General features: G+C 40.7%; 1 protein-coding gene across 2 annotated transcripts in view; it reads left to right on the top strand.

Annotated features, from left to right (window-relative positions):
* Positions 1 to 566: 566 nt before the first annotated feature.
* TMEM135 (transmembrane protein 135) overlaps positions 567 to 14,382 on the top strand; it is a 158,596-nt gene continuing 144,780 nt past the window's right edge. The window contains exons 1-2 of one of the 2 annotated variants that reach the window (XM_072926903.1): positions 567 to 844; positions 10,974 to 11,101. In XM_072926903.1, coding sequence (XP_072783004.1) covers positions 704 to 844; positions 10,974 to 11,101 — 269 coding nt within the window. In that variant the 5' untranslated portion in view covers positions 567 to 703. The remainder of the gene's footprint in view (positions 845 to 10,973; positions 11,102 to 14,382) is intronic. The other variant, XM_030269009.4, reaches the window with a different exon arrangement.

Here is a 14,382-nt window from a genome sequence, read left to right on the forward strand (position 1 = left end):
GAGCGAGCGGAAGGAGATGTCACTGCCGCCACAGGCGGGGAGCAAACTGCGACATGACCATTAATTCCGAGCTGCTCCGCGTAGCCTCCTTGCCCTACGCTGAAACCTCTCACCACCACGCCGAGAATCAGCCCAGTCGTGCAGACATCCCAAGATCCGTAGGGCTGCGATTCCCAGCACACCAAGTACAGAAACACAGCTTCGTACGGGCACCTAAGTGCCCGCGCCGCCACGAGTGTGGGACAGGACACGGAACATACACGGGACACACGAAGGGGACACATGCGGGACACATTCGGGACGGGCACGGGACACACGGACGGGACACCCAAGGGCACGGGGGACACACACGGGGGACAGAAGGGACACACACATGGGGACACACACATGGGGACACACACACATGAGGACACACAAGGGGGGGACACGGACACCCTCAGCCGCGGCCCCCCCTTTCCCCCTTGCCGCGGCTCGCGCCACCCCCGGCCCCGGCCGCTCCCCGGCGGCCGCGGATTGGCTGCGGGCCTCACGCGAGCGGCGCGCGCGCGGGGCGGGGGAAGAGCGGCTGTGCCCGGGAGTAACCCCGGCGCGCGCAGCGCCCCGCGCGACCTCTTCCCCCCGGGCCCGGCGGTGACGCGGCGGCCGCGCGCGCCCCGCGCCCCCTCCCGTCCCGTCCCTTCCCCTCCGCGCGCGCGCTGCAAAGATGGCGGCGCTGAGCAAGTCCATCCCCCACAGCTGCTACGAGATCGGGCACACCTGGCACCCGAAGTGCTCCTGGGCTGTGCTGCACGTCACCCAGAGCGCCCTGGCAGAGTCCCTCCGCATCTACGGCACCCTCTACCTGGTGGGTGTGTGCGTGTGTATGTGCGGCAGCCCGGCCCAAGGCGGGGGCTGGCCTGAGACAAGGGCAGGAGGGGTATCAGAGAGAGGGGAGCCTGGCCTTGGTTTTGGTTGGATATTAGGGCGCAGGGGGCAGCCCGGTCTGGAGTGGAAGGGGGCTGTAAAGGACGTAGTGGGAGCCTGGCCTGAGCGGAGGGGGAAGGGCGTAGGGGTGTTTTTGGGGAGGGCACAAGCGGTGCCATGGCGAGGAGAGCCCGGCTTGGGGTGGCAGGGAAGGACATAAGGCATCTTAGTGAAGCTCGTCTAGAGTGGGGGGAGAGGGTTATGGTCGGAGGCAAAGAGCAGGAGACAAGTCAAGAGGTCAGGAGACAGGTCAAGCCTGACCCTGGAGTGAAGGGAAAGAATTGCAAATAGTATGGTTTGGTGTGGAGTCTGGTGCTGGGGAGGAGAGGGATGGTGGTGGGGCTGTTTGGTGTAAGGGCTGGAGGGTTGTGTGGTGCGGGGAACCTGGTGTTTGAGCGGGGAAAGGCATGACAGGGACAATATGTTGAATCTGGGCCAAGTAGGGCAGAGGAGAGACATAGGGGGTGGTGGCATCTGGAGGCATAACATATTGGAAGAGGATTGCTGCTGGTGGGTAGAGAGGCATGGGCACATGCCAGAACATCGTATTTTTGTCATCTTCCAATACCGATGATACCTGAATATAAAGCCTTAGTGTTTGCCTGGGAGGCTAGCATTGTGTCTTTGGCAGTAGCAAGTGTAATGCACGTGTGTTGTGGACGCCTTTGTAATCAGTGCTGTAAGATCAAGGAGATTCCATTGCATAATGAAGCAAGACTGAAAAAAATTATGGAGTCTAAAGGAGTCTGAGTATTCAGAGAGTATCCTACAGGCGAAGTATCTTAGTGTGAGTGTGCAATTAGTGGTGGTTATATCACCTCAGTTGCAGCTGGCACATTTCCAGCAAATTAGGGTGTAGATAGAAGAGCTGGGATGTGTTTGCATCACCTGTGTAAACATACCCTGAAAGCCAATCTAAGTTGGAATCGCTGCAGGTGAGCGTGTCTGTCCCCACCTCCCTGCTTCTCCTCCCATAGTGGTACCTGGGGGAATGAGGAGTGAGCTGGCCACTGAACTGGCCCCAGGCTAACTTGATGGAAAGAAGCACAAGTCATCGTTGAGTCTGTACCAATGGTGGTGCAACAAAATTATTAATCTATGTAATAAAGAGAAGGAAAGGAGTGAGACAGCAGCGTCCTGGACATAATTTGGTTAAGCTCCCATTGAAGGTTTCTTGAGTGAAAATTATGATGCCATATATATATAGATATATATATACACATTTATATGATAAAACAGTGACTAGTAGCAGTGTGAACCTAAGGAGTTGTCATGTCTGACGGTGAACATTTTCACTCTGAACTACCACAGACAGTGGTGGGAGCAGTGAGCTGTATCATGAAACTAATACAAAGAACATTCTCTCTTCTCCTCTTCCTTTAACCAGTACTATCTTCTTTAGATCTATTTTCTATCTAGTTTGCTCTGTAGGAGCATACATACTTGTACCAGCAGAGCATGGTTCTGAATTAAGCCATGAGAGGTGTAATGGTGTTCTTTCAAGTCTGGCTAAATTATAAAGCAGCTTAAACAGTTCTGTAATTAAATCAAAAATCCCCAACAGCCAAACCTGGTTAAGAGATTTCCTGCTCATAGCTCTGTTATGGTTCACTCAGTTGTGCAGTCATGGGTTGGGGGAAAGGTCCCACTTTTTATTTATTTGAAAAGAAAAACCTAAAAATGAAAAAAATTTCCTGACCTGTTTTGCATTGTGACCTTGTAAACAGTGACATCTTGTCACAAACCCAAAGTGAGGTGAGAACCTTCTCAACCAGTGTCCTGCTATATTGTAAAACCTCTGCCTCACTTTTTGCACTGTCTTCTTTGCTGTTCAGTTTAGTTTCTCTTAGGTTTTTGTTGATAGTGTTTAACTTGACCTGCCGGAGTAATCTAAAGCTGAGCTGCTCTCAGATTCTGTCTAAAGAGAGAGGAAGCTCTTGCAAGTCTCTGCTCCCAGACACATAACTGTACTTTTTCTTTGTGTGATTCTGGACCTCATCTCTCCATGAGCTAACCCAGAAGAGGTTACTTACCCCACTTTTAGCTGGGGTTGTTTTCAGATGCAGTAATGAATTGAATTTGATTATAAAGCAGGATTTGATGAGCACCAGAACCAGAGTAAGGTAAAGAGGAAAAGGGTGCAATGTGGGCTGCAGAGGAGGAAGCAGAAGCGTTGCAAGTTAAATAGCCTGGCAGGGAAAGAACAGTCTTGGATTAAGAGACTTGTCACAAAAGTAATTCTTTGCTGGACTTACAGCTGTTCTTGAAAACCTTTTAATTGTAAATGAAATACCACATTTGTACAGCAGAAATGTTCAGGTTCACATAAGAGAATGGATTTAAATAATTTTGTCTTTATAGTTACATCAATGTGTGTTCAGTATGTTTCTGGTCCTTTGTAGAGCTCAGCAACAAAAAATACACTTCATTTTTCTATGTCAAGCCTGTAAAATGGCTTCTGATTGTTCCTCCTGTTGCTACAAGCTAATAACTAAGGAAAGGAGATGAAAGAGTTTCCTTTCACAAAAGCTTGTGTACAAACAATGAGAATGAATAGATGAGAATAAATAGCTAGAGGTTGTTCTGTGAGAGAACATGGTTAGGGACAGTTACAATCCAGAGTCCAAACTCATAACAGCTTCACCCCACATCTCTTAAATGCTTTGTTTCTCTTTAGTCTGTGGGAGACTGGTGGAGCTGAATTAAGTGGTGTTAGGAAGTGAAATGTTGGCTGTCAGTAAATGACTGTATAGAGTCTTTGCTTTTAAGTAGTGGTGTTCTCTTTGTTTAATTGTTTGTTTTTTTTTTCTTCTCTTCTTAGTAATTGTGCTTGAGTATTTTTTTAGTTGGAAAAAATACAGCCTTGAGACACGATACTTGCACTGCCTTCATTTTTGCTCCAGTACAAATGGATTACTTTAGTGAAAATGGCTTCACATCTAAATTGAATTGTTCCTCCCCATATGAAGTGGCTGACAGGAATGCCTGCTTTATAATTAAGGCTGCTTGTGTTTTCACAAACTGAATATCCCCATATGCAAGTCTTATGAGACCCACATTAAAAAAAAAGTTGCTTAGTATCTATACCTAACAAAGAATCCATAAACAATCTTTCATAAACCTTGTAATTATGCTTTTTGAAAACTATTTGCCTTGATATCTTGACACTTCAATGAAAAAGTCCTTCCTCAGAATTTGCTGTATTTTCTTCCATTTGTACTTTGTTTTTACATTAGTCAAAGCTAAACAGAATGAGAAAGTGTCATCTTGTATTTTCAAAGATGGAGAAGTCAGACTTCTAGAAATTCACAGAGGTGAGGAAAAGAAAATTATTTAACAGGGAAATTGCATGAAGTTGGGAAAAGGTGGATTATTGGCTTTGAGTTGTCTCAGCTTCCATTTCCAAGATTCTGTTGATTTCACATGGGTAAAGTGCTATTCATCACATGCATTAGAGCAAAGTCCTCTGTTTCTTGGGGGCTTGTACGTTTTAGACATTTGTTTGCTGATAGTGCAGAGTAGATAAATATGCTCAGTCATTTTTATGAAGTCTTTGTAGTGTATCAGAGATAACCTGATCAGGTAGCATTTTCACCTAATCTAAATAAGGTAAAAATTGTTTGTGTGCTACTTTGTAGTAGCAATTCTAGAACTCATTCTTCTAACCTTTTGCCTGTGGGATGGCAAGAGTCAGTCATGCCAAACCTTTCCTTTCTCTTAGTCTGATTGTGTACTCTCTTCACCTAATTTAAGACAGGCTCCCTCTCTCACTTTCCAACCTGACTTTGGTCCTGCCCTTTTCCCTTTCAAACACAGGTCTTCCTCTCCCCACCTACATTTCCTGCCCATCCTTCCCTGCACCAACCCCTTCCTCCCCTATATCTGCTGCCTTTCTTTCCTGCTGCTAAAGGGCACAGCCAGAGCACAGCTTGAGCAGTGGCCCAAGCTGATTCTTGGCTTACTCCTGTCTCTGACTCCAGACACCTCTCCCACACAGATCTGCTGGCATAAAGGAGAGGAGCAGCAGGCCTAGGGCAGTGTGGGTGCCAGCGGGTTTGTTTCAGATGTCCTCTGCACTGAGTGATGGTTCAGCCAACTCTTTAGAACAGATGTAACCAGAGTCTGCTGCTCCAGTAGAGATTTTAATGATCCTCAGCACTTGCCCTATTTTATTGATTTTTTTTCTTTATTAATTTATTGTCATACTTTTTTCATGGTAATTTTCTTACTTTTGATTCTCATTTTGGTTTCACTTTTAATATTTCTTCATACTTGTGCCATATCTGGTTCTTCCTATGCCTAGAATAATCTTTAGGTTTTTAGATGCCAATTGCTTCTTTCTGTGTCAGAAGGATTTTTTTTCCTACTTAGGATTCATGTGCTGTTGTCTTCCTGAGCCCTGTTTGACCCATCAGTAACTGTATTCTGTATCCTAATCTCCATTCTTTATGCTGTAACCTCTGTAGGAATAGGATAGCATTGTATATCTTATTGTCAGAGACACGAATGCTGTCAGCTATTGTATGAAGTGTTTTTCCTTCCTCTGCAATATCAGTGGCAGGGACATTGGTATGAGTGCAGCGTGGGCCAGGGAGCTGCAGTGCAAGCAGCATGTTACAGCTGGCAGGTCACTTCGCAGGTAAATCACTCTTTGACTGGAGGCAAGGACAGCAAGAACAACTCTTCTCTTATTGTGCTAATGAATTATTTTGAAAACGGTTATAAGTGGGACAGCATCCCCAGCCAAAGATCAAACTGAAGTGTGAGTCTCACATCACTTTCCTCCTGGCTGTATGCACATTGCTGTAGGATTGGGCCAGAGGTCATTCCCAAGGATGGATGGTGCACATTGGCTGTGCTGCTGCTGCTTCACGTTTGCTTTGCAAGCAGCTTCCCTTGGGAGAGCTGTTTGAGCTGGTCCTGAGCAAAGGTGGAGAGCCAGCAGCTAACACTAAAGTGGATCTTCTCTTATCTGCCAGCATAGATAGAGTTAAAATATATCATCTTCCTGAGGTGTGCAAGAAGGCTGCACTGCCCAGACTGTATTCTAAAATACTCTGGAATTACTGGGTATATTAAAATGTGATTTTTCCTTGTATGTGCTGCAGACCATTGTGTGTTTAGAAGTAGGGTGGGGAGACTAGGGAGGAACTGTGTTGCTGTGGAATATGCTTCTGGATGCCAGTTTGGATCTCTGGGTTAGGCTGTCAGCAATCTTTCTTCTGTCTGATCCAGTACCTAGAGTTAATGTGATGGTGATACGTGATTGCCTTCTTTTGGATATCTGTTCATTTTAGAACTGTGCAGTGTCCTGTGTCTCTCTGCTATGTTATAAATGACATGTAGGTCACTGTCTTCTTGTCTTTACATTCTTCTGGAAGCTGGGTTAAATATGACTAAAATTAGCCTAGATGTTACTAAAGTAAGAATCTGTGACTTCTTCATTCCAGGTTGTGATCATTTCACTCTGTTCAGGTGGCTTTTGGGCCATGCTATAAAAGTTATTTCATAAATTGAAAATAAACAAAAAGAATCTTTTGCTGAGATATGCTGAAGATTTAAAAATAGTCATATAATAAATTCAGGTGAACTGAAAAATTTATGCTCAAAGATGTGAGGGGTAACCAGGAGCCTGCATCACGGTAATGTTGGAAATCAGGGAATGCCTCAGCCTTGGCTGACTGAGCAAAGATCTTGGTAAAGACACTACAAATACTGAGAACTAGCAGGGACTGTTTATCAAGGAATAAATCTGTTCTCTTAAGTTGGTACAGCTTTACAGTAGAGTGCAAGAATTTCAGGGTGGGAGGACAATCCTTGAAAATTATGCTGAGTTAGACATTTTCAGAGGAATGAAATACAGTCTCCAGCTCATTTTAGTAGAAGGAAAACAAATAGTAACGATAAGTTGTCATGGAATGAGAGTGATTCCAGACTGGAAGGTAATTTAGATGTCATTCAAAGAATGTGAGTACTGTTTGTTTCTTTTTTTTCAGTTGGTTGAGTGATATGGAAAATTTTAAAAAATCCAGATCAAAGCAACTCAACCCACTGATGGTGATCCTCATATAGCATCTCGCATGAGGCACAGCAACTCAGAGCAAGAGGCACACATTATTCCACAGAGTATTGCAGGATTTGAGTTATGAAACTAAACAATCTGGAAGTCAGGTTTTGTAATCTGTGAAATCAGGAAGGGATGAGCTAATTGAGGAAAATGAAATCTGTGTGTTTCAGAGGACGCACGAGAAAGAAGTTGCTTATTTGAACAAGTGTCTTTCAAAACCCAAGTGTTACCTGAGGGCATTTTGAGATTCAGTTACTCCAAAGCACTTAAAAATAATTTTTATAAAACAAAAGAGTAATTTTGTAAAATTTGTAAAAACTTGCACATGGTTCTAAAAGAACATATAAATAATTGAATATAATTATGAAAGAAATCTGACATTTATTTGTAGCATTGCCCACCATTTGAGTAATCTGAGGTATTTTTTTACCTGTTTTAAATACTGGAGATTGCTTGCCTTTAGCATGTGACTTAATTTATAAATTTTTCCTTGGGTTTTTAATGACTTGCAGCATATGGAATATATAAACCATGTGCACAGTTGTATTGGCAATCTCTAATTTTGCGTTTTAAAGGTACCTCAACGTGTCAGATAGTTGTGCTTGTATATGCTATTGAACTCTGATTTCCTAAGGATTTGGCTAAGTGTCTGAATATTTCTATAGGGTTTTAAAATTTTTTTGTTTTTCTTTTCCTGTTTTTCTTTAATAAAATTTTGTTATGATGTGGTTGATTTCAGCTGAAAGTTGTGAAGGAATGAGAGATGGAAGTGCTTGTTTCCATTTTCCATCAGTCAGTGTAGTATGTGTTGTCTAATTCCACGAAATTTTGTTGGAGGGGTAGTCCTTGAAGTCATACACTTTGTACAAACTTAGGACATGGTTAAGGAGGGAGGATGAAGGAGGGAGAGACATAAATGTTGTACACAGGACAGCAGAGTTGGCAGAAAGCCTGTGGTGTTTTTAGGCTGCTGTGTAACCTGTCCAACTGTACACTGATCAACCAGTTAGTACATTCATTAAATCAAACCATCCTTTGTGTGCAGTGCCTTTTGTGGAATCTGTAGTTCAGGAGTATAGGTGAGGATTAAGGATACTGGAGGTGAAGCTGAGGTTATTGTGGTTGGATGATGAAAACTTGTAGGCGTTACATGACACATAATGAAAATAATCAGTCCTGGCTGGTGCCTCAAATCATGCTTAGGTTTGAGTCTTGTGCTCCTTTTCTGCTGGAACACCAATAGCCTAGCTCTAATCTTGTAGTAGACTATGTAGCTATGCTTTAGGGGTGGCGTTGGAATTGTGTATAGTCTTTCCATGGTTAGGGCACAGTAAATAGATTCAGATTTTTTTAGATCAGTGGGGATTAACATTTGCCTATATAGACTAAATTAAAAAGAAAAAGGACTCAAGTAATGATATTCCACAAACTGAGGTATCCTGAAACTGGTGCACTGTTTTTTTTTTTATTACATTTTTTATGGAGAGTGGAAATGCAGTTGTGTGAATTCTTTAGTTAATGCTAGAAAATGTTTTTTTTTTCTGTCTGTTTCTTTATTAATACTGACCAGGGTTTTTTTTCAATGCATCTGTTAGCATCTTTATGGAGATGATTATTTTGCCAAGGGAGTACCTACTGGATGTCCTGATGCCCTCTCCTTCCATTCTTTTTGCTGTTGGCATCCAGTAATAAGCCTTGACCAGTGCATTTATTGTAAGAATTTGGTTTTCATCACAATGTTCTTTCAGCTGATTGAGGTGTATCCCACTGGGAGCCATGAACCTCTGCATTCAGATTTCATATTTCTGCACTTTAATAATACTTCTCTGAAATGTGTGGCACTGATAGGGACAGCAAAATTGTATCCAGAAATATCTGGTATTTTTTCCATATAGTCACATCACTGGTAGCTGAAGAGTAGAAGAACTTTATAGTCTGCTCTTGCCTGCTTTCAGCCCTTTAGCTTTATTGTTGTCTATAAAGCAGTTAGAAATGTAAGCTTTTATAAGCTTTTTTTTTTTTTTTTTTTGTATGTGTGTGTGCATGAAGCTCTATTGCTCTCACACATGACCAATTTTCTTTGGAATGGTTTGTGTGTTATTGTTTCTGGTTCTTTTCTGTTTTTCATTTGGGAGTAGGATAGTAAAGAGAAGGGAAAGCAGAAATTTACATTAATCTAAAGCTTCCTGAAGACATTACAGAAATAAATTTTTTAATTGGATTTGACATTAATTTATAAGATAATTAATCTTTCATGCACTTACACTTTGGTCTGAGGGAGCAAGGCTTCACGCTTAGGTATAATGGCTGTGTTCTTAAAACAAAAAAAAAATAGTTTTTTGTTCCAGTGTTCATGTCCTTCCTGCAATATGCTAGAAATAGCTGAGTGGGTAGCAGCTAGTTATCTGGCATTTAGACTACGTTAAGGCTTTCCTTCAGCAGAAAGATTATCTGGATTGCATTATTGCCTAACTCATTATGCTCAAAGCAGTCTTGACACTGGATTAAGTAATGTGTAAATCTGTTTTCAGAGGTCTGTTCATGCATGAATTTCTTCTTAATCCTTAGTTCAGGCTTCATTTTGGAAACAAGATTTTGGCAGAAGTTTTCCCATGGTTCATTTTAGTAGAATCCTCAGCCTATCTCTGATTCTAAAACATCCTTGCTATTCATTGGACAATGTTTGGGAAGAGTATCTCCCTCTCACAGCCAAGACTTTGAGATGTGCTGGCAGTATGGATTTGATAGGATATCTTTCTTCTCATCTGCGCTTGCAGTATGAAGCTTGCTCTGTTTGGAATTTCTCTAAGCATTGACCAAAAACTGTCCAGTTTTGAGACTCCTGGGGAGATCAATGCAGATAAAAATGATAGTAGAATGAAAAATTGTCTCATATATAGTATACTCAAAGTATACTTCCATGGAGTATACTTATAAATTGTCTCATATATAGTATACTCAAAGTATACTTCCATGGAGTAGTAAGAGCACACAGGCTGAAGGGACCCTGGGAGACCTTGAAGTTGCTTGAGGACTTTTCTAGTTAAGTTTCAAGGGTCTCCAGGGGTGGAGAGTCCACAGTCATTTTCAGTAACCTCCTCCAATATTCAGCCACCCTCAAATGGAAACTTTTCTTTAGGTCTAACCAGAGTTTCCCATACTTGAGCTTGTCTGTTGCCTCTTGTCTTAGCCCTGGGTTACCTCTGAGACAAGCCTGGTTTGCTACATTTTCTTGTTAGCTAATTGCACAATTTCTATGGACAAAAAAAATCTTGAGGACCTTTAGTGTTTGAGTCATTAAATAAGCTGTTCTTTATAGTACCTTGGACATACATTAAACTGAACAAAAAAAATGTTTATTCTTCAGATTGAGCCTGTTGTCTGCTATAGACAGTTTTCTAGGTAATATACCAGTTCTGTGAAATATGTTAGGAATCTGTTGTTCTCCCAGCAGATGGGGAACATTTTTTGAGGACTTGCAGTTATTTAATTAAAGTAGAAGTCCTTTAAAAATACATCACCACTTCACAGACACTGTGTTAGGTGTGTATTTGGATTACTTTAGTGATATTCTGACCAGAATTATGTGATTTTCCAATTGTCTTAAGGATACAACTCTGTAGATATATCAACAGCGTAAAAGTTTTGATATCTGGCAGACAGTGTTTCTGACAATTATGGCCAACGTTAACGAGCTAATAAAATTCCTCCTGTACTTCCTATTTCATATTGCTTGATGTATTTCCTGGTATAAATATTGTAACGGCTGGAACAAGTCCAAAGCAAATCTTTGTGGTATTGTCCATAAAGTTTAATAGGCTTTGTTTTACTACTTAAGTGGGCACGCCTCATTTTCCATTTTTCTGTTTCTTTACCATGTGCAAAAAGTGCCTAACTGAATTAAAGTTTGTCCTCCATTTTTTTTTCTTTCCTTCTCCCTCAGATTGCAGCTATTCTCAGGAAACGAAGACTTGACTATTATTTGTACAAACTGCTACCTGAGATCTTGCAGTCAACTTCCTTTCTGACAGCAAATGGGTCCTTGTATATTGCTTGCTTTTGCATTCTAAGGTTGGTATACTATCCTAAAAATGAAATGTAATAAAGCTATTTTTGTGCAACTTTTCAATTTGTATAATAATTTTTCTCTTTTTGTAATAGGCTTGTTTGTAATGCTTTGAAATAAGAAAAGCTACAGCAATCATCTTGATTTCTGGTTTTACCATTTGAATATGAAGCTTTACTTTTTAAAAATTCTTCTCATTTTTGTAATCTTTTAAATGAGTAAGCAAGTCAAACTTTACTTCTTTTTCTCTGTTTCACAGATTCAAAATACATTGTTGCAGGAAATTGAAGTAGATGCTAGAGGGGAATTAAAAAGGCCTAATCTTTCCTAGAAATAATTGATGTAATTTGATATTGGCTTCTATTTTCCTGATGCAGTGGCTGTGATAACTTTTAATTATACTGAATTTAGTTCAGCCATCCAAGTTTGTACTTTTCCTTACCATCATAAATGAAGGAAATCCAAGCCTCTGGGATTCTGTAAGATACAGACTTGCTCTGAAAAATGAGCATAAACGGCATCTCTGTATTCTGTTTCCAGCATATATTTCAAGTAACTATCAGGATAGTTAAAAATTAAATTTGCTTTTTATTAATATGATGATGCATTTATTGTAAGAGATGTTATACATAGACACGTAAAGCCTACAGTAGCTATGAATGTTTGAAAGTTAACTCACAGCATATTCACGAACCCCTCTAAAAGATAAACACCTTATGCCCTACTTCTAAATCAGTTTTGAGGCCTCTCAACTTTCCTTCAAAGGTGGAGGAGAAGGCAGAGAAGAAGAGGAGCAGGCTGAGGAGCCACAGAATGCTTTTCAAGTAAATAATTCTCAAAGTTTAAAGTGAATCTATAAGTAATGAGCTCTAAAGAATATGATGTTTTCTAGCAATCTAGGTTGTATCAATATCGATTTATCTTTATTTCTCTGAACTACAGAGTGCTGTTCCTTATTCTGCTATGTATTTGCCTATAAATCTGCAGTGCTTTATTCCAATGCTGCAGTTAAATGTTATTCTCTAAATTAAGCTGGTATGGTTTTAAGTTGTATGGTTTTCAGCAGTTCCTCTTACAGAGGATATTAGCCATCTAGCAGATCTGTGACTGTGCTGGTCAGTGAAGTAGGTAAGAGATTAGTGTCTTACTCTGGCATGGCATCACTTTCACCTGTGTGAGCATAGCAGTCTAAGCTGTTCTGACCTCCAGAGCAGCATGACCAGATGCAGACTGGGTAATGGAAATGCTGCCTAGCTCAGGTGCCCTCCAAGTCTCCTTGAAGCATTGTTTAGGTTGACCTAGGTCAAAACAATGTAAAGGACAATTCCAATAATTAAATGTGACAAGAAACAGATGTAAGCACTTATTCTGCTGTTCATACAGCTGTGCTACACAGTAACCGACCAACATCTTGGGGGGTGTATGTGCTTTTTCTCTTGCAAAGGGATGCCCCTGAGGAGCAAACAGCTGCAGCAGAATCCTTGCTGGCAATCTCTGCACACTGCCCACCACCTGCAATTGCAGGACTAAAAAGTCATTGGCTAGTGCTGACTGAAACTGGTGAACTGAAATCACTAATAAAGGCATAACAAGTGTTTAAGGCAGCCATGGTAATGGTGCCTGTTGAAGTACATGAATGTCCAAATATAGTGAGAATTTTGCAGCTTTTTTGTCCAAAATGAAATTCAGAGCCTCAGCAATTAAGTGATTAGGATATGTAAGAGCTATTAAATGACATTTCAGAAAACAATGGATAATATGATTGTTAGAGAAGAGATACTTTCCAAACTTGTATCCTTTGAAGAATGAGTACATATCTGGTGATGATCCACTTGGTAAATTTTTCACGTATTCCCAAGTGCCTGTGACAAGAATGGTTGCTAGGACTTGCCAAGAAGAAAGGTCTTCTGTCTTCCAGGAATTAGTAATATGCAAATAGTTAATATATATGAAACAAAACAAGGCATAAATAATTGGTTTGCATAGTAGAAATAAGTTGTCAGTGAAGTTCCTGTTATGTCCTTTATTTTGGATATACCTAAGGAATCTGGAAGAGGTGCTGAACACTAGTGTGAGAGATTGTGTAAAATTATTTAGGGTATGGAAATCTAAAACTGACTCTCATCCGTTTCAGAAAGATCTGCTGATTAAAATCACTTATGAAATTTGATAGAGAAAAGTGCAAAGTAAAAAAGCAGCTCTGTCCTTACTCAGGAATGAGCTTTAAACTAGCTGCTGTTTATCAGGAAGGTGTTTGACGATCATTATGGGTAGGTTCTTTCAGCAAGTCACTTCAGCACTTGAATATGGTCAAGGAGCTGAGTGAGTGGTGTTTGGAGGAAAAATGAGACCACACCAGGAAGCTGAATGAATACATGACACCTTTACAAACTGAGCTCTCTATGCCTTTTTGAGAGTTTCTCCTAAGATCATAATGTTGAAAAGTCATTCACTTGAAATGTACTTAATATCTTGTATTTAATATACTTGTCTTGCAGCTTGAGGCATATAAGCTTGCTTCTCTCACCTGCTCTTGGGTAGTTGATGGAGGATGGAAATGTGAAACTTCAGTCCTTTATTTTTAACCAATTTGTGTATTTTTTAATGTTTATGTTTTCTTAATGTTTTGATTGAAGTTATATTATTCTTTGAACTTAGTGCTGTGTGATACAGTGTACTTCCTTCAGTAGCCCCTGAGTGCAAGAGTAATGGGGTACATGATTATTTAGGCCAGAAACATTTTAAACTGTCAAAGAAATGCCAGTACCTCTGGTTCTACATAACTGGCCTGAATATTTCTGGATGTGATATGCAACCATGGAAAGAGATTGTTTGAGACTGTGAAGATCTAGATGTTCTTCATCTGGTTCTAGATAGTGATGACAGATTGGATGTGATAGATTTGTACTATAGGATATATGCTGCAATTTTTATATCTGTTTTTGCTTGAAAGGTACATTATAGCAACAGCACTAACTCAGAAGAAGAATTGTCCAGCAAGCCCTGTGCAGTTGATTGCTCTTACCCTCCTGGAGTTCTAGACCAAAGCAATGGAGTAAGGGTTTATAGCTGGACATGTTAACTCGTATTTACGGTAGCTTCTTCCTTTCAGCTTGGAAAAACTACCAAAATTGAAACTAATGAAAATATTCTCAAGGGTGTAAAAATGCAGGCAAGAATGTGGAAGTAAAATTATTTCAGGCATTGTTTAATACTCTTACCATTTCACAGGTGGGTAAAATGTTGAAAATATCTAAAACCAATATCAGCAGTGACTTAGACAGTA

This window comes from Taeniopygia guttata, chromosome 1 (genome assembly GCF_048771995.1).
Source record: "Taeniopygia guttata chromosome 1, bTaeGut7.mat, whole genome shotgun sequence".
Classification (NCBI taxonomy): domain Eukaryota; kingdom Metazoa; phylum Chordata; class Aves; order Passeriformes; family Estrildidae; genus Taeniopygia; species Taeniopygia guttata.